The sequence below is a fragment of the Archocentrus centrarchus genome, chromosome 11 (genome assembly GCF_007364275.1).
Source record: "Archocentrus centrarchus isolate MPI-CPG fArcCen1 chromosome 11, fArcCen1, whole genome shotgun sequence".
NCBI classification, from domain to species: Eukaryota; Metazoa; Chordata; class Actinopteri; order Cichliformes; family Cichlidae; genus Archocentrus; species Archocentrus centrarchus.
In genome coordinates, this window is record NC_044356.1 from 11,648,702 (window position 1) to 11,670,371 (window position 21,670).

General features: G+C 41.0%; 1 protein-coding gene across 4 annotated transcripts in view; it reads right to left on the minus strand.

Moving 5' to 3' along the window:
• med30 (mediator complex subunit 30) overlaps positions 1 to 21,670 on the minus strand; it is a 46,886-nt gene that overhangs the window by 6,786 nt on the left and 18,430 nt on the right. For 2 of the 4 annotated variants that reach the window (XM_030741822.1, XM_030741821.1), the window contains one exon: positions 13,779 to 14,057. The exons of the other annotated variants lie outside the window; for them this stretch is intronic. In XM_030741822.1, coding sequence (XP_030597682.1) covers positions 13,794 to 14,057 — 264 coding nt within the window. In that variant the 3' untranslated portion in view covers positions 13,779 to 13,793. Of the gene's footprint in view, positions 1 to 13,778; positions 14,058 to 21,670 lie in introns of those variants that run through there. 4 annotated transcript variants of the gene reach the window in all.

The window sequence follows — 21,670 nt, forward strand, 5'->3', positions numbered from 1 at the left end:
AATTTCTAAAAAAAAAAAAACATACTTAAAAACATGGTGAAACCAGACTCTCAGTGCAAATACAGGACATGCAACAGGACCAAATGTGCAGACGAAACAGTAACAAAAGCAAAAGAAATAAAAAAATTTAAAAAAGACATTATTGTACAGACATTAATGAATGTGTTTTCTGTGTGTCCATGTGTGCTCTGTGGATATGTAATATATCCATGATACAGTATATTAACCAATAAGTGATCAAGTGGGACCATTTATGATGCCAAACATATATCTGTGTGCTGTGCTTTTTTTCCTCACACCACTGTGCACATGTAAATCAAACTGATTCTAAACCAGCGGGCTTGTGCTCGCAGCCTGTAGTCCGTATACTACCTGCATACAGCCACACCCCCATTTCTGTATATAAGGAAATAAGTTTACCTGAAGGTAAAGTGCAGAGAAGGTGATGATGTTGAGAAAGACGCCTGCACTGCTTTAGCTATTTATTTTGTTAAAGCTATTGTTTCGCAGGGATTTATCTGGGACAACACATTTTTGCATGGATTATAACAAAAAAATAACTTGTCTTAACTTGGGATTCAAAACATTCAGAAACGCAATTCGCACACACGAGGATTTATACCATCACACTCACACTTAATGCTTCATAAGATATAAACATAACACTGCTGAGGTAAGCAGTTACAGTAACTCTCACAGTAAAAGTCTCACTTTGTCTCGTGTCTTTGTACGTCGCTGCTCTGTAAAGACACGCTGATGAGATTCGTTACAGTATTTCTCATTAGCAGCTTTTATCCAGACAGTTTCTGGTGCCTCCTTCACTGCCAAATTTAAAACAGCCTATCAGTTTGGATCTCAGGGGGAAAATAACCATTGATTATTCAGACGTCAGCGGAATATGTCTGAGAAATGATGAGATGTACAAGTAAAGGACAGAGAACCGGAGAGTGGACACAGAGGTCTTTGTTACCAAGCCATATGCCAGTTTGTTTAATGAATGAAGGACATTTCTCTGTCTCTTCACCCACATCTGCCTTTCTCTGATTTCCTTCATCACGCTCCCTAACTCCCCCACTCGTCCAAATCAGATCAAAGCAGCTGTCCTTGGTAGAAGGGTGAAAGACAGAAGTAAAAGGGGGGGAAAAAAATGAATTTTTCATCGAAATCACTAGATTAAAATTCTGCTCCACTCAAACTTTACCACAAGGGAAGCTCTAACGACTATATCTGTGTGTCATGTCAAGACAGATTCCAACTCAGGCCACCAAAGGACATTCCCTGACCTGAAATCCATTAGTGACAAATTTATTCATACATTCACATCTGTGTAGGCCCACTGGAGATTGCTTTCGATTAAAGTGAATAGCGTTCCCGCACCTTCAATATGGCATTCATCAACATTCAGGCAAAACAACGCAGCACAAAACCTAAATCTGTAAACACCGGGGACTTGTCGAATGTAGGCCATCAAACAGCGGGACGTCTCCAGGGTTATTGAGCTTGATAATTGCCATCTCTATATGAATTAATTCTGTTGCATTATTTCCACATTAAAGCTGACTGGGGACGGGTTATTTTTATCCCTTAGAAATTACAGAAAAATCTTGCTAAACTGATAATTATATAACAACATGAATAAGACGAGGTATTCACCTGCTTTTTAGTCATTTACCCCCGTTTCATCTACGATTAAAAACATGACCACCACACTTCTCTGAGCATGTTAAGAATCCCAATGCTGCTTTTTGATGAGAGGCTTTGAGATAATGGTGGGGAAGAAATGACTTATATTAAAAACACACACACACAGGAGGAGAGAGAAGGGGAATACAGCAAGTGAAGCAAAAACCTGCTTTCACTCAGGATTCTCCTGCTAATCCGGGCTGTCGCTGGCGACTGAAATCGCAGCTTTGACTCCAACGGATCTGGCTGGGAATTACAAGTGTAAGTGTCTGTGAGTGAGGAGAAGGGATTAGGAGAGGAGAGGAGAGGAGAAGAGAGGAGAGGAGAGGAGAGAAGAGGAGAGGAGAGGAGAGGAAAGGAGGGGAGAGGAGAGGAGAGGAGCTTTTTTATTTTAAAACAGTCATATGAATTGATTTTTCATGACGTATGACTGCTTCTATATCATCAAGAGTCACATAAGAAGCAACTATTACCATCTACAAAATCAAAACCCTCTCATCTATATCATCATCCCTGACATTAGACATGATAAATTATAACATAAATTAAAACCTTCAAACCTCCCACTGTCAGTCCAGTCCATGAGAAGCAGGTATCCACACTCTCATTCTTCTTAAAAAATAATGGGGAGGGGGAAAAAAACTTGGGGGGGGGGGGGGGGGGGTCTTTTTAACAAGAGCTGGGTGGTATGTTGATCATAATTTACTGCTTTTGAAATTTATGGCTTTTGAAGTGATTTGCAAAGCCAGACAGTGCATTTATAATCTTGACCACCAGGCGTACCAAAGAGAGCATTAGCTCTACTTACTGCTCGCTTGTGGTTCTAATCACAAAACAGAAAAAATATACAGAAAGAAAAACAAAAACAAATAATAGTAATAATACTAACTGTATTCCACTGGGCAAACATCATGGCTCACAACACTTTGTGAAAAATTGTTTCTGTAATAACTACATTTACAAAATTATATCTCTCAACTGCATGCTGGGTAATGTTTCCAGGTAGCTTAACGGTCTGTCACAGCTGGAACACAAAGGAAAGACGGAGAGTGAAGAAAACAGCACAGAGCACAAATGGCTTGTGACCAAGAGAGGAGCTGCGTCTGATGTCTGGAAGTTTCTTTTAGTTTAAAAAAGGAGAAACAGAGAATGATGTTTATTTGTGCTACTACTGTGCTGGACTTTCACTGCAGATGGGACTCAGGCAGTTCCTCTGCAGATAATGAACCCAGCGAAGTAAAGATACAGGAAGGTGTTACAGGAGGAACAGCTCTTTTCACACGTAACTTGTGCCACGCAGTTTGGAAGAATAAGTCCAAATGGAGTTTGTTTCAAAGCAGCACTTCAGAACTCTGCTTTTGCAACATTAACTCACAAACCATGTGTTGACTTTGGTCAAAAAAAATTCTCAACAAAAAGTGGCATTACAGCTAAACCAAGAGCAGAACCGGCAGCCTTTTTAGTACTGAATCTATAACTTTGTCATTTTTGTTTAAGAGTATTATTTTGCTTTGGTTTTCAGAGAATGGTCTGAAAAAAGGGAAAATGTGTAGTGAGTGGCAGTTCTCTGGGTAAAATGGCCAGACTGCTTTGAGCTGATAGTTATCTGAGTTACCTTCCTACTTGTTACAACCAAGGTACGCAGAAGAGCATCTCTGAATGCACAGCACGTCAAACGTTGAAGCAAATGGGCTACAGTAGCAGAAGACAACACTGGGTGCCACTCCTGTTGGCTAAGAACAGGAAACTCAGGCTACAACTTACACAGGCTCACCAAAACTGGACATTAGGCAGTTTGAAAATCACTGCTCGGTCTGATGAGTCTGGCATAAACAGCATGAAAGCGTGGATCCATCCTGCCTCAACAGTTCAGGCTGGTGGTGGTGTTGGTGTAATGCTGTGGGGGATATTTTCTTTGGGCCCCTCAGTACCATCATTTAAACACCACAGTCTACTTGTGTATTGTTGCATCCATCTTCTGATGGCTGCTTCCAGCAGGATAATGCACCACGTTGCAAAGCTCAAATCATCTCAAACTGATTTTGAACATGACAATACTCAAAGTTCACTGTACTCAAATGGCCTCCACAGTAACCAGATCTCAATCCAATAGAGCACCTTTGGGATGTGACAGAACGGGAGATTCACGTCACAGATGTGCAGCCAATAAATTGCCAGCAATTGCAGATGTTGTCAAAATGGTCCAAAATCTCTGAGGAACGTTTCCAGCACCTTTTTGAATAGATGCCACAAGGGAAGCTCTGAAGCCCAAAAAGGGGTCCAACCCAGGACAAGCAAGGTGGACCTAATGAAGTGACCAGTGAAAGCATATGTTACATGAAAGGAAAAAATATTAATCAAAACAATACATTGCTATATCACGATACTGCCAGAAAAGATATTGTGATACATGCTTTTCGTCTTATCAGACTATTTTAAATGATAGAAAACCATCAATTAAAGGGAATTAAACCAAAAATAAAATATCCCTACCAAAATGTTGTTAGCTTACCTAGCATGGGCTAGCCTGTTAGCTCAGAGACCCCAGCGTGGAGACGATTACACTGGTGCTTTGTTCTACAGTAAATGAAATCGACCATACAATACCAGAGCAATATATGTATCAGTGCCTGTGTGCACCTCTCAACTCAAGGTCAACACAATAAAAAGTAAGGAGGCACCACCTTGTGGCTATCCAGCAACTGTGCTTTAGAAAATATTTATTTTCATGGCCAAGCCGTCAAGAAGGATGACTCCTATAAATTAGCAAATAACATAATAAACTAAAAAAATATGGGGAAAAAATTACTCCCAAAAGGTCCAGCTAGCAATGGATTCGACCAATCTTCATGTATTCGTGCAATCACCCAGCCCCACCTCACATTAAGATGAACAAAAGCAGCTTCTGTCTTTTGCACATGGTTCGCTAAGGCTAATGCAAACCCCCCCCAGCTGTTCTTAGACAGCGAGACTGAGATTGGGTGTCTACACAGGAGTGAAATTTAATTACATTTTTTTATTCATAACAAGTGTGACAGGAAACATGGAGAAGAGCCACAGCTATGTGTAAAGGTGCTTTTTTTTTCCCCCAGAATTCAGTGAGCCCCTAAATTATGAAAAACGACTCATTTCCTGAAGGAACTGTAACTCTCTTTCAGGAAGAAGAATTAGGACAAAGCAAACTCATGGGGCCAACATTTTTAGCATCGAGAGTGTCTACAGTAAAAGCTTCCAGGCTCTGTTCTTAATAAAGTGCTATAATCTCTGTCCATGCGGTCGTTATGCTGATGGACCTTCTACTGCTCATTTCTCAACTTAACTTTTATATATTTATTACAAATCAAGGAGAAATGGCTCGGGCAATCAATCATTTAGCTTGTTCCGCAGAACATGCACCATCAGTGAAGATAAACTGCGATGATCTGCAGTCACCGCCTGCATTAGGACTCGGTTTGTAAGCGGTGTGGTCAAAGTGGTGCACAGAGAAAGACCGCTGGTGTTATATGGCAAACTGGCAGCAATGTGACTGAAAACGTGAGTGTAACGAGGCTGTGGATTGTCCTTTCAATTATAGCATTAATCACCATGTCCACACAAGCTGATCTGTAAGAAAAAAAAAAAAAAAATCTACCTCACCTCAGGAAGTTTATTATTGCACAATATTTTTACACTGTTTGATTGCTGATTGCATTTTATGTGCATAAAAAAAACAAGTCTAGACATTTATTTGTTCAGTGATTATGCCTGGTATATTTAATAAAGGCAGCAAGAAATTATTCAAGGACTACTTGAATAATGATGGCTGTATCAAAAAAAATGTATTTTTAAAAAACTGGAGCTGTCTCAGTCTATCTTTTCATGCCTTTTTTCAATATTCTTACAGCATCCTGACAAACACTTAACTTTCTTTTATGTGGTTTAATTTCTAATGCTGCAATAAAAACGCTGATAATCCTCTATCATGAGATATCACTAATTTATGCACATTAAATTTGTCTCCGTGTTAATTCATTATGTAGTGTAGCTGCTTAACTGTGAGTTTATTATATTTCAGTCAGGGACAGTTAAGCCAATAGTTATTGGGATGTTTATTAAGTCTGCACTGATTTAAATCAGTTCTGGGACACGGGACACACATGGAAAGGTGGAACGGTCCCAGCAGCAAGGCCCCCAGAACAGAGCAGGATTTGTAATAAGAAATAAGGGCTATGCCATATCATATCACCCACGATAAATTTTTATGTGATTAAAAAAAAGTGTTATATATCACAATATCAATAATATAGCAACACCATGCTTTTATATTCCCCAACGCACACAACAGTGAGCCAAACCCGGACATGTGTGGGAGCCAGAGCCACATGTCACCCTCAGTGATGATTTGGTTCCTAAAAAGGGAGCTACTTCAACAACCTCCACCAAAGTACTTTGCAAAATATGCGAGAAAACCGCATCTGCTAAAGGTGGAAACGACACACTTGTTTCATTCATGGCTTGAGGCAAAAACACGACAGGCCAGCTGGTGAGGTGTGACCCAAAAGTAAAGAGATGACTTGTCTGAGCATCGCTGGAGCACTCACTAGCTGCATTTAATATGACAGGAAGTGCAAACAGTGGGCTGAAATTACTACCGTCATCATTTCAAATTACAATAAATTAAATTATTTGTTTGCCCCATACCAAACATGACATTGATTCAGTCAGAAAAAGCATGAAAAAGAGGAGGTGGGATGGACGTGGGTGGCCAAGCAGCTTGCAGAGGAAGCAGCAACTGTAGGCAGGCATAAAGCAACTTAAAAAGCAAACAGTATATGAGATTTGCCAGAGGACATGCGGGAGGGTATCAGCTGAGCCATCAGCTGTTGTGAACTGGCACTGAGATCAGCTGTTATCAGCTGATGTGCCAGAATTACAGACTCAGCTTGACTCCGTGCCCGGCTTGTGCTAGAGGCAGTCTCACAGTAACAAATCATTCACATTTTATCCGTTTTTGAAAAAGTAAGAAACTGATTACTTTTGTATGTGAAGCTCCTCTTCCGCTTTTTCTGTGCGCATGTATTTTTATCTATAAAAACATTCAAGATTCAAAAGCGCAGTTTAATTTCGGCTGCTGCATCTGTGTAATATCACAGGGACTGTGCATCTGTGCCTCCTAGCCAGAGGCTGTCCAGATGACCACTCTGGAGAGCAGACAGAGTATTCATGATGCAACCTCGATGGTATGCACCAACACAAACACGAGAACACAGAGCATCGCAAATGTATCACGTATTGCCAAATTGGAAATGTTAGCTACGGAAATTTCTAAACAAAAATGATACCCCCCCCCAAAAAAAAGAAACACCACTTTCACATTGCACCATTAAGCTATATTCTTGATGTATGTATATGATGCATATGTTCTCATATCGCCTTGAGCTCACAAATATTGAACATCCACTGTAAGTCAATACATGAGGCAGACACAGCAGGAAATTCATTGATTTTTGCTGTCCAAATTAGACATCACAGCTCTCGTTTCACAGTGATTAGCTCTGCTTTAGTAAATGCTGCAGTAAATTCCCCTAAGCTGATTAATGTATATGATTCTGAATGAACAATTTAACATCAATGCTCCCAGATTGCACTTGATGATGTGATTGCATGTATACTAAAAATATTCCACCAAAGTAAAATGTCACTTGATGATAAAACAAAAACAAACTGCGACTCTAAGGGAACTTGTAAAAAGCATAAGTGAGTTGGGGGTAAGTAAGCAGCTTACTGCTCTGTGCCCTGCCTGGGGAACCCAGTGACGCTAAATGGGCCCTGGTTTACCATCTGACAGTATACCCACGGGGATCGAGGCCAAGCAGCTTTAATTTGCCTGACATCAGTTAAAAAAAGCCTTAATTGACTTTATAAACTTTATGGCTTTTTCCTCAATGGGAAGGTCTAAGTGTGTTCTGTGTTTGGCATGGGCAGTCTCAGGGGAATAAAGGCCTTTAAAGGGATTCTGAAAGCAGATAAAAGCCTTCTCTTCCAGCAGTGGCAGAAATACAATAGCCATGTTGTCATCCTTGCATACACCTACCAACGGGGTTCTTTCAATACATCCTCAGCATTGAGGTGGAAAGCCTGCAGTGTCAGCCGACTGATGCAGAATGGTTGCAATCGATTTAGTATCTGAGGCTAGTCGCCTCTTCGCTCTCTCCTAAGCATTTGAGCCTCTGCCAGGTAGCCCCATCGATCGGGCTTTCCTCTCTGATTTGGTTCCCAAAATAATGAATGAGGGCTGAGGAGGGTGAAGTGCTGTTGCTTTAAAGCTCCTGATGGGCAACCGTTCAAGCAACTTAACCTTTGGCAAAATTTCACTTCGCAGCAAAGTATAGAGTAAAAAATATGCCTACTGAGTGAGGGCTTAGTGTCGTGTTAAACTAAGAAAATATCCATTTCACCAAATAAGTCACATTTTAATTATCTTTTTTTTTGCAAACACAGGCACATGCACAGTACTCTTGCACCTACTAGTCATACTTAGATCATTCAGTACTTCTGAATTAGCTTGTAAGTGCAGCAGATTGGAGAAATTTAAATTTCACCCTAATGGGTTTCAAAATATATTGACTATATACTGTAGGTATGATAAGGTAAATGCATGACTATGACGGACAATGCTAAATCCTTTTTAAAACATAACTGTCATATTAAATTCCATTTCATTTTTATTCGTACAGTGGCAGAGACACACAGGGATGAATGCATTACATTCTGTGTTCTGTTTGGTCTGTGCAGGGTTTTTATTTAGAAAACTGAACATATTCTTTAGACCGCTCTTGTGTTTGACCTCCTCCCCCGCTCTCCAGCTGTGCTCTGCAGCTTGTCATGGCTCACATCAAAAACAGACAAGGTGCGTGTTTTTAGCAGAGCAGAGAGAAGCTTTTGGCACGTTCATGAAACATTCTGCAGCATGCAGAGAAAAACTCAATTACATAGCTTTTTATGTTCTTGTTCCCAGTTAAACACAAACTTTTTCTGTTTTTTTACTTCTCAATTATCTTTATAATTTAGATATTAAGGAGTGCTGTAAGTACACAGAGGTAGAATGCTATAAATGTAGTTAAGCAATAAACTGGGTTATACAATGACTATAAAATGTCAACACTACAGTTTCCCAGTTAGAAAATCTTTATGGTTTTACACACACACACACACACACACACACACACACACACACACACACACACACACACACACACACACACACACACACACACACACACACACAAAAAGCACAGCAATTAGGGAAATTAGTAATAAAAATAACAGGTCTAGACTAGACCACAAGCAGGATAAAACTGAGTTTTAGTAAGATGGAGACATAGATACTATCATGTTTATAAGGAAGTTTTCACAGGACTCTATGCAATCATGTGAAAAACTAAGTATGATTCAATAGCTTGTATAAACGCGTTTAGCAGCAAGAACTTGAAGTACTCGTTTATGACTTTATCCATCTCTCATATCATTCAGGAAGTTTGTCCCACTGTTATTTAAGGCTATTAGCTGTCAGACAGATGACCTCACATCTGACTCCAAAATACTTTAGTATACAGAGGAGTTCATTGTCGACTCAACGACTGCAAGGTGCCCAGGTCCTGCCGCTGCAAAACAATCCCAAATCATCTTCCCACCACCACCATGTGCTGTGCATTATGACCAAACATCTCCAACTTGGTCTTATCTGTCCAGAAGCTGTTGTTCCAGAAGTCTTGTAGTTGGTTCAGATGCAACTTTGCAAAGCCAGAGAAGAGGTTTTCTCCTGGAAACCCTTCCAAACAAGCCGTACTTGTTCAGTCTTTTTTCTGATTGGACCGTCATGAACTTGAACATTTAATGTGCTAACTGAGGCTCGCAAAGAGCCCATATTCACATTTTTCACCACAAATAACAGCAACCAAAATGACTGACTTGTTTTGACTGAATAATATTAAGTGACAGATTTAGTCAGTCAGGCGCCGCCTCCAGACACAGATTTAAACATTGTCAGTTGGCTGAAACTGTGCTGCTAACTAGCTAGCTCATGACTTGGTCTAAAGAGGAAAGTAGGGCTGAGTGCGGAAGCAGCTGCGGACAGCTGATACCTGAAGGCTGGCTGGAGTGTTGGCTTGCAGCAGATGATGTGTGAGTGTTGTGTTTATTTATCTATTAATGCTTGTTTGTACCTCTCAAACATCTAAATTGCTCATGTTAGGTGCACTTAGTGAGTTTGTGTGAACACGTGAGAACTGAGAGCTTGAAGGCGGTATTTGAAGTGTGATACCCCACCGCCTCAATCTCAGAGACAGGACCCGTGTCTTTCATCTCTCTCAGACGTCTGTCAGGAGCTTATATCATCTGAGGCCAAGCCGAACACCTCCTCTAACACTCTAAGTAAACATGATACTTCAAGGCGTTTTAATGGGTGGTAAAGGACTCCTATAAGATGGAAAAAAATATTTTCTTTAAACGTTCTTCAGGTGCCAACAACAGTTCTTCATAAGTCAAAAGCATCTTGTGACTCACTGATGTGTTAAATTGGCAGAATCACTCACATACACTTAAAATCAGCTATCCTGTGGCACGTCTCCAAAAAGTAATATAAGTTCTAATTAACTCCACTGTTTTAAGAGTGAAGGCAGCAGTGGGGGGGAGGCTGAGAAAAAGAGAAAGGCAGGCAGATTTCGAGAAAGATAAAAGAGAGGTAATTTCAATTTAAAGCCTCCAATCCACTCACAGGAGATGCTGTTTATTGAGTGCAGGGAAGAGTTTAAAGGGAGTGCAAGCCTGTTACTTGTGCCTCACCCTAATCAAAACGCTAATAGACTCGTCACATCCACACAAAGCGTTTTCTGAAGTTCAAATGTAAACATTTCTTCCAGCACCTGAGCAAGCAGCTTTCCCTTTACTAAATAAAAAGTGGAATGGAAAGTGATGACAGGGTTTGAAGCAAAACAAAACATAGCAGGCTTTCGGGTGATGTAACATGCCCTTTGGCAGTCACAGCACAGATCCTCAATCAGCTCCTGACAACAAACCCTGACTACAGCTAAATCTGGAAACAAATGCACCTTATCAAACCATTCGCATCCCTTACACAGCACACCAGAGAGGCTGCTGCTGTTTGTTGTCTACTCCTCGATTTCGCGGTTCTGATATTACCTGCCATATTTTGCTGAGTGCTGAATTGGAAACCCATATGCTCTGAACTGAGCTCATGCACCGCCGCTTATAACTCACCCTGTACAGTAGATCGCGAAACCATCTACAACAAACAACTGCCCAGCCAATCCTGCGGCACACTTCTTAACCCCACACCCGTTGATGGGGACATTACATTTGGCTTTTCAGCACCTCATTCTTCATTCGTTTGAGTTGTGCCATGGACCTGTTGCATCGCAAATGAGAGCTCTTGGAGTCAGCAGGTCCAAGTAAAGTCAAAGAAGCCCTGTTCTACTGTTCTGATAATCTAGCCTAATATTAGATGTATTAGAGAAATGACAGTGGTTCTGTGCGGCTTTGACAAAGCTAGAACATCAATGATCACCGTTCACAAGGTACTGCTCCCAGAACAACAATCGTAACCTTGAGCACGATTTGGCTGAAGGTCATTGTGTGTAAATTTGATTAAAGTGTGACCGATACTGTGGGAGATAGAGCGAGTTTTGTGAAATGTGGACGGGATGGACAGACAACAGACATCTTGCCGTGGCATAAGCTCATTGGTCCTTTGGCTAGATGAGCTAAACAGAGGAATATGAATACAGTTGGTGCCTGATTCTCTTAATTTTGCTCAACTTCAATAGCAGTTAGCATGGCTGTATTTATATATATATATATATATATATATATATATATATATATATATATATATATATACAGTGGCGGTCCTAGCCTGTTTGGCGCCCTGGGCGAGCATTCCCGCACACACACACACACACACACACACAATAGCGATCGCCGCACTACTACACTTGGGGGGGTAATGAGCGACTGCTGTGTGGTGTATGTAGCTTTCTGCCATGGTCTGACAGACAGGCTTTAACAGAAGGTCCCCCCACCATCACAGGCACACTCAGAATTTCTTTTAAATTTTTATTTGAAAAAACATGGAAGAAACTGAAATATTACACAGCTTCTGCTTAACTTTATCTTTGCTTGTTTCTCCTCTTCTTCTTTTCTCTTTTTCCTAAACTGTGCACCTGATGGCTTTGACCTTTTCCCTTCCATCTGCCACAATTCGCCACCACCACCGCCCATCCCCAGGGTTGTCAGATCTGACTGACAGTTGCCAGCCCAACACAACAAAACCTCCACTGAAACTCATGTTAATACAGTAGCACCAGGTGTGATATATATTTAAATATACAAGCTTTGGGTAACTTGTTAAAATTTTGGCTGCTTTTCACCATATTTGGTAGGTTTTTAGGAAGTTTTTATTGTAAAATTATATATCTATATAATTTTATAATTATATAGAAATATCTATATAATATTCCACCCCAATGTGTTCACAAGCTGCCCAATCTGGCAACACTGCGCCATCCACCAACATTTGTCCAAACTGTCTAGATTCGTATTTGTGTTATTTTTTTTATCAGGATTCGGGTTCACACAAATACTGTGATTTAATGACCATATTTACAGTATTATAAATGAAATTGGCTTTGTGTTCTATCAGTTGTGTGCATCTAATTTTATTAGACGCACAGATTCATTCTGTGGAACATGGGAGGAAAAAAAAAAAAAAAGAGTCAGTTTTGCATATCTCGCAAAAGTTTTGCGAGATCCTGAGTTACTTTTGCGAGATCTCGCAAAACTTTTCAATATTAGGACATACACTTCGCGTTAATCTTGATATGGCAGTGTCCGTGAGGATAAAAGGTTTGGCAAGAGACTGCCAGCAAAAGTCGCCTTTATTTATAATTCAGCGGTTACTGTTGGCTGTAACCAGGCCCAAAGTGTACAGGCATGAATGAATGAACCCGGCTGACAGTCTCACTCTCACGCCATCACTGCTTCACTCGACTCGCACCCCAGGCTGAGAGGAGAAGGGGGCGGGGCAGCGCTGTGTGTGTGACGATCGAGTGAAGCAGTGACAGCGAGACAGAGAGAGAATCCCCCGCCTGCCCTTTTTCTTCTGTTACAACCTGTCTGACCATGGCAGAAAGCTACATGCAATACACAGCAAATAGAGGGCGCCCATTATCCCACAAGTGGAGTAGTGCGGTAGGCGTTGCTGCGGCGATCGCAATGCGTTGGGGGGAGGGGGGCGGTCATGCCGCCCTAGATGAAATGCCGCCCTGGGCGGCTGCCCATGTCGCCCATATCAGAAACCGCCACTGTATATATATATATATATATATAGTCCAAATATCACATTTTTTAAAAATGCTTGCTTGATGCTTGCTTTTACCATTTTAATTTATTATCAAAGTTGGCTAATTTTAATTTGATTCATTTGAAGCGGCCTGCATACCTTTATCAACTCTCTTTCAAAGTACACCTAAAGCTACTTTTGGCTGCTCCCTCATTCACAAGGGGTCGCCACAGCAGGAAGCTTCACATGTTTGATTTGGCAGGTTTTCACAGCAGATGTCCTTCCAGACACAACTCCCAGGAGATTTGTCTCTCCTCTCATTTTCAAACCGCTCATTAAAACATGCTAATGGATCATTTTTCCTGTACTTCACAATTGTTCTTAAAAACATGTATTATTGCAATTAAGTTAAAATACTAAATAATTATAAATGTGGATAAGGATTTTAATTATTCATCCCTATTAATTATGTTGATGGGCTAATGTATACTTGTGTGCTGTGTCACCTTCATTATGAGGCTCCATACAGATTTTGGGGGGTCCAAAAATTGCTCTGAAAAGTGTTAAACATTGCCAACCCCCTGGCACAGACAGAGATGCAGAACTTTTGTTTCATTTCAGTCATTGAAGTACTTCAGTGAAAATTTCAAATTTTTATTACAGATTAAATATTTACCTTTACAGCCCAAAGCTGAGTGTGAGAAAACTGCAACCAAAAGCAAAGAGAGAAATGAATGGAGAAAACTAAAGATGCAGAGATTAAACACGAACACTAAAACAACCGTGCCTGCTTCTTCAATAGAAGAGGACAGAAAGCTGAAAAGTGGAGAATAGGGCAGTTACAGATCAGTAAGTCATAAGTTTTCATTACATGTTTGCTAAAACTCAAGCACATATACCACGCTTGCTTCCACTGAAAACTACACAGGATGCCTTTGGCTGGAATACACGATTGCGAGCATGGAACTTGGCCTAACGCCGCACCGCGGGAGGCGGTACATCCCAGGATGTGATTGATGCAAAGGCATCCTCCAGACTGCGGTAGAAAAAAAGAAAAAAAAAATGGGAGTGTTTGAGACAGTCATAACACTCCACATTCCCACCACATCTACATTTAGTACACCAAATCTACAACTCCTACCACCTCATTAATAAACATCATGTTTCAGACACTATTTTAAATGCAGACTCCACTAATATGAAATGTGAAAAAATAAAAAAGACAATAAAGAAGGACTTGATAAACTGTGGGCTGGATTCTGATGTTATGGAGTTAGAATAATTTGACCTCCTCCCACATGCATCTGAATATTGACTGAAAGAATACATGATACAAAGTAGATGTAATCTTTATTAAAGAATCTATATTTAAACATGCACCGTCCTGTTATGTTACTGTATGTGCACATTGTTTTGTTTTTTTCACGCGAACGAGAAGCTAAGAAAGAACTTCTTTCATTTGGCCATCAGGATGCTAACCTCCGTCTATCCTCAACCATCTCTCGTCCCTTGCCTTCAGCAGCTGCTTCACACTCCTCTGCATACAGCACATTTGCAAGTCTGGCGTATGCACCGTTATTCTTGTGCAGATATTTATAATCTTTGTCTACACTGGGAATCACACCACAATACAAATTACTTGCGTGACAAAGCCTGAGTCCCTTTAGGGATGTGCACTTTTAACATAAATAGTGTCGACAACAACAAACAGTTCTACAGAAATATTCAGAGAGCGCCTTTGTTTTACTCACCTCATAAATAAGGTGAAACCTTTCCTTACACTTCCAGTGAAAGCCTGATGACCTAAAAGTGCCCCAGCAAATTAAAAACATCTCTCCTTACTGCAACCTTTGGTCTTTCACATGAATTAACTTCTGATGTGAATCCTACATTTTCCTGTTCTCTGTAAAAGTAGCTTCAAAAGCATCAGAAAAATATAAAAGCCATAAAATGCATTTTATTTATGCTCAAGCAAGTAAATTATGTGCACAATATAAGCTGAACAAAAAAAAAGCTTTCCAAATCTCGTGGCTTTCTTCTGAGTAAACAGCAGTTCTAAACACATGAGCACAGTCAAACAATAGCTTAAAAACTCTGTTCCTCTAATTGCTTACATAGCCCTTAAACAGTGTAATACAAAACAGAAATAATTGGGGTTACACCTGACACTAAATGTAACAAAATGCTAGAAAACACATACTCTCCCCCTCAAAAAAAATGCTCTGATACCTCCCCCGCAAGAGCTTTGCGGCTACACTGCCCCTCTGACCCCAGCAAAACAATTAAAAAGCCCTCGGCATATAAAGAGCCTCTAATGGGCCACATATGAGGCTGCTAATAAGACAGAGGTACAGACACCCGCTGTGCACAGCTTACTAATTCTGGACCCTGGACATAGCTGGAGAGGATGGGAATAGAGGGACAGAAGGATAGAGGGATTGAAGAGAGAGAGAGAGAAAGGCATGAGAAAGAAGGGGGAGAAAGTGGAGAGCGCAGCGGGGGGGGGGGGGGTAACGTCTGCCTGAGTGGAAAGGTAGACAAAAAAAAGACAGAGACAGGGAATCGAAGAGAAAAGCAAAGGAAATGGAAAAAAAGCACAGCGAGAACATCTGCCAGCCAAGCAGCACCCCGCTCTCCTGGTCTTATTACTGTTAGGAGTTTGCATTTGTTTATCATCAGGCCTCTGCAGAATACGTGCCTGCTCTTAGATAAATCTAAGCGCCAGTAACACTAGAATTCATTATATACACCGAGCCGACAGCAAGCTCAGACAGGTCTAGAGAGGAGACAAGAGCAAAGCCAGACAGTGAATGCCTGTTCTATTTGAAATTACAAACATCCCCTTGCTTTTAATTTCTCCTTTTCTTATTTGAATAAAGAGGACAGACACGGTAATTAACGGGGTATTAAAAAAGCAAAACAGTGCGCAATGAGGGAGGAGGAAGAGAAGGAGGGTGAGGGGGCATGGGAGACAGAAGCAGCAGCAGCAGCAGCAGAAGCAGAAGAGTGGGAGAGATAGTAACTGAAAGAGGGGAGAGGAAGAGAGGAGCTTTGGAGAATTAATAACAGGCCAGATCTCTCCAAGGCCTCCTTAATGGGCTGTGACAGGAATTTATTCACACTTAGGCTGGTATTAAATCAAACGCGAGGCGAGTGGCAGTGGCAGGCTGCAGCAATGGAGTGGGGCAAGGGGGGGAGCAGAGAAAGCATCGGGTTCTGCCATGTCACAAGGGTCCGGCATTACAGCCCCTCTCCAAGGTGGAGGGTCATCTCCAAGGCCCTTGGGATAGATAGAAGGATGGAGAGATGACGCACGGAAGGGTTGTATGAAGAGAAGTAAGGATGAGTGATGTGCCCACGACAAGAGAGCCTGTCCCATGCCCCAGATGGAATGATTATCAAGTAGTCCAGAGAGCCGCGATGAATCATTCTTACTCCATTCTGCAAAATGCACCGTCACTCAGCCAGACAGCAGGCCGGTCCATCAATCGGTTAGCCAATCAGTCAGTCAGGTGGGCAGACAGGAGGCTGATTCCCTCCGACTTGGACACCAAAGGCTACAGAAAGCTGGCAAAAGTGAAAGCTATTCAAATCACAAACCTCTATTTGAATTAGCACTCAGCGAAATAATCTGCTGGCTAATTTATCTGTCATATTCCTAGTTCCCCCCCCCCATTAATTGGCGTGTGACCAGTAATGGACAGCTGCAATTTGTGGTCACTTGGGGACCAGAGGATTCAGTCTCTTTTTTTAAAAAACAAAACAAAACACTGGAGCTGAAACATGTGGCTGACTGGGGACCCTGAATTGATATGCACAATCACATTCCCCAGCACCAGGGGTCTGCAGCACAGAGATTGAGCAATCGCAGCCCATTAGGCTTCAATGAATTATGGGGATTGCATCTAAAACATTTATGCAAACACTGTTGACTTTTGCACATATTCAGATAAACTTCTTCTCACAAACATACGCACAGACTGTAGCTCACTTATACCACATGCATGGGAGTGGGCATTAAAAGAAAATAAATGGCTTGTATGATGACTGCATACATCCACAGTGGACGAAAAGGTACGTATTCACATTCACTCACGTGTATACAGGGGAATATACACATTCAAAAGACACTTAAGTTAAAACACATAGTGTCACACAATGTGCTTCCTAATAAAAACACTTGCGGAGACTGATGAGAGCGTAACCTCCCCCCCCTCCACCCATTCCAGCTCTGGGCAGATTGCATCACCATCCGTCAGCCAGACTCCGACAAACAGCAATTACCCCAATCGACAGATAACGAGAGCAAGGCTATCACTCACAGCCAGGACGCCCCATAAAGCAGCCACACATTACCATGAAGGAGTCATTTATCTGCTTCTCCTCTGCCCATCCCCCTTCTCCCGCTTCTGCATCCTACCCTGCTCTTTATGTCTGCTACCTGTTCACACCACAAGCTTTACGGGTGGGCTTTAGGCTTCAACTGAAAAGAGGTAGTCCAGAGGCCTGAGGCTAAGGGGAGCAGGATGAAATGGAAAAATGACATGGGTCAAGATTACGACCTCAAGATGCCATTAAAGGCATCTACAGGGCACCTTGTAGAAAAATATACTGTTAATTTGTCTGTTTCCATCATAGACTGTGTATAATAATGTAGTTTCTGGGTCTCAAATGTGACGCTAATGTAGAAGTGCATTAAACTTGCATTCTATCTAAGGGCCAACAGGGGGCACCTCCTGTGGCTGTTAATGAGATGTACAGGACCTGACGAGTTTATGGTCTTAATCGCTTGTCTAACTTTTATTTAATACAATCTGATGCTCATTTTGCACATTAGAGTACCCACTGATGTCCATAAGGACAACACAGAAGGGTCTCAGCAGAGTCCCTTAGTTTCACAGTCAGATCCGTGCCGCTCTCGTGATGTGTGGTTTCAAAAAGCTAAAGATAGTGACGGCAAAAATGTTCACATGAAGGCTTCAAAAAAAAAAGTCATCTTCACTAACCAATGAGTAACGCCACCATGGCTACATCCATTTTTTTAAAAAACCATTTTTATTTGCCTTTTCACTTCATTTCACCTGTGATGGACAGGTGACTTGTCCAGTGTGTACCCTGCCTCACACCCTATGACAGCTGGGATAGGCTCCAACACGCCCCCCCCGACCATAAGTTGGAGAAGTGGTTAAGAAAATGGTACATGCAGTACAGCATGCACCCCGTGCATGGTGAAGCAGCCCAGATTTGACACCACCCCAGCTGCAGTCACCCTCATCCACCCTGTCCGCTTTACACAGTCCTCTCAAAATAAAGGCCTAAAAAGTCAAAAATATATCTTTTAAAAAAAAAAAAGTAAAAGTGCTGGATGGACTTTATATCACAACTGGAAACTTAAAATACTGCATGACACTGCAATAAAACTGTTACGCCTGGCTGAAGTACAGTATCAATAAAAAAAAATGTGACGAGGTGCAGTGGAGCTTAGGTGGGAATTATGTGTCTGCATTATGTCTGTAGCTACAGTGCCCTCCATAATATTTGGGATAAAGACATTTTTTGGTAGTTTTGCCTCTATACATCACCACAGAGGACTGTAAATCAAACAATCAGTATAATTCCACTAGTTTTAACAGAGTCTTGGTGTTGTTTTCAATGGATGTTGTTCTGTCAAGGGGATATTAAACCATAAAGACATGTCTGTATAAACATATATGTCTCTTAGCTGCAGTTGCTTGGTTTATTAAAAAAACAAAAAACTACATGTCTAACCAAAGTCAGATCCAGTGATCTAAAATAAGCACTGCGAGCATTGTAACCCACCGTCAGGCTTCACCACGTCCCTCATTGTAACACCACAGTAGATATGCCGACTTTTTATTTTTTTGGACTTCCACTATGGAGCTGACAGGGATTAGCTTGGGATGATTTAGGGTTGTCCCATTTTTGAGGAGCTTTGTAGCTGTACCAATATTCAGCAGTGAATAAGTGTTGCCCGCTGAGGAGAGGTGGTAGGGGGGCTCATCAATAGCTACTCGTGTCTACTTTTATGACGGCAACAAAATCTCCATGCACCCACTCTGTGATTTCAGTTACATGTACATGTAAAACGATCACTCGGAGATAAGAAACGACAGAAGATCTGTTTTTTCCCCTCACACTGCGCGTTTTTTACCCAATGAATGCTGGTGAGAGAGAGACTGCTGCTATGTCAGCATGTAGCAGCAGGATTTTTGCTACGCCTTTATTTTGAAAAAAGAAAAAAAAATAACTCAGTTGTTAGAGCCACAGGATGTACCTAATATTAAACACGCTGAGGGAAAAGGTTCTTATGCTCAAGTACTGTTTGTCGATTTTTCTTCGGGCTTCAATACAATTCAGCTTCATATTTCAATCAGGAGACTTTTAGAAACAGTTTGACCTGAATAACAATCTTATAACCTGGATTCTTGATTTTTTAACTAATGGGAGTCTCAGAGTCCAGATAAATGGAATTCTCTCTGATAAGATTTGATCTTATTATTTATCCTGTACGCAAGCGTGTGTCAGAGCGGGTATAAAAACCATTTTAAAGTATGCAGATGACCTGGTTATTGTTATTTGGCTCCATGACAATGAGGCCAGCCACGGCCCAGTCCTTGACAATTTTGTTAAATGGTGTGATGAATCCTATCGTCAATTAAACTGATCTAAGACAAAAGATATGACCACATGTACTCATATGCAAAAAAGTCACATCCAAGAAGGTGTAACGTGTTCAGCCTGACTAATAATTTTTAAAAATTACTGATTCAAAACTGAACTTGGAGGCAAACTATGAAGCTGTGCGCAAAAAAACGGCACCAGCGACTGTCCTGTTTGAGGGAACTTCATTTCCACATTGACAAAACCATGATGATGATACGTTATCACGCTTTTACTGAGTCGGTTTTATCTTTTTCTTTGGTGTCATGGTTTGGATATTTATCTGTAAAGAACTGAAACTCAGTGAGATTGTTAGATGGTTTAAAAGCTGAACCCAACATCCCTATATGCCAGACAGTTACAGAGATTGGCTGGTTTGATTTTACTTGACAGCTTGCACCGTTTGCACAGCGAGTTTCTGTTTCTTCCATCTGGACAAATTCTCATAGCCCCAAAGTGCAGAACAACAAAAACAGCTTTGCTCCAGCAGCAATCGCCCAGATGAACAAATCATAGTTTAGATATCCTACATGATGCATCATTTATTCATCTCTTCATTATGTTGTATTATCCTTGTCTGTTGTGTGTGTTTGTTTTGGAAACATGCATGAGAGGATGGATGACTCACCCACTGCAGTCCAAATCTACCTAAAGGTACAAATAAAGTAACCTCAACCTGAACCTGCTGAAGGGGTACGAAAACTGGCTAACTTAACTATTTTGGTGAAATAAAGCAGGATGATCAATGCTGTGAGTTAGAGGGGTGTCAGATGGGCAAATAAACGTCCATATTAAAACACTCACAAACAAAATATCCAAATCCCAAATATGAAAATTGAATACCTACCTAGTGAACAAATATCTGGATAGTCAACTACTTGGATAAAGTCATGGTTAAAAAAAAAAAGACGCACACCTTTAAATTTTAAGGTTTTACATATCAGGACAAAGAAAACTATCTTTTAATTTAAAATGAGGTAAATACAACCTCAGATGAACAACAGCATATGACATTATATCATGTAATTATTTAACAAATAAAGCCAAAATGCAGAAGCAGCGAGTGAATTAACGAAGTACCCTTACTGCTCAATTAAGAGGGTAAGTAGCAGCCAGGTGCTGCTAATCAAATGTGACCACTGATAAAAAAAAAAAAAAAAAAAAACCCAGAAGTTTTGGCAGTTTGCTGGTCTGAAGCATCCAGGTGTGTTAACACAATGCCAATCAAGAAGATCTGAGAGAGGCATTTATTTTAAGCCATCAATCTGCAGCCACGAGACCTGGACACTTTGCAGTCACTGAGTCGACAAACTCCTCTGTATACCAAAGTATTCAAGAGTGTGAAACTGGGCTGTGCAACGGGACAACGATCCCAAGCACAGCAGCAAATCTACAACAGAATGGCTGAAAAAAAACATGCACAAATTAAGATCTGCAAACCTCGATGAACTGAAGCAATGCTGCAAAGAAGAGCAGGCCAAAATTCCTCCACAACGATGTGAGAGGCTGAAAAAGTCATATAGAGAAAGTGATTACTTCAAGTTATTGCTGCTAAAGCTAAAGCTACTGAATCATGGGGGCATACTTAGATTTTCACACACTACTTCTGCTTTTTGGCTTAGTTTTTGTTCAGTAAATAATGACATGGTGTAATATTTTTCTGAGTTTCTGCTCTGAGATTAGCTCACTTAGAACAGAGCGTGCAAAAAAGCTCCATCCATGGATTCAGAACTCTGTTAGGCTGCCATTCTATCATCCCATGACGATGCATTACGCCATTGTTCATTATTTACAGCAGTGAGTGAATTTAAAGTTTGATAGATGCCATCTTTTTCTTTTCTACAAAAAAAAAAAAAAACCTTCTGGCATTTCTATGGGGGAATATGAAGCTAAACTACTGTGACATATCAGCCAGAGAGTCTGCAGCAAGCTTGGACTTATCTTTTCACTTATGCATCAATCTTCTCC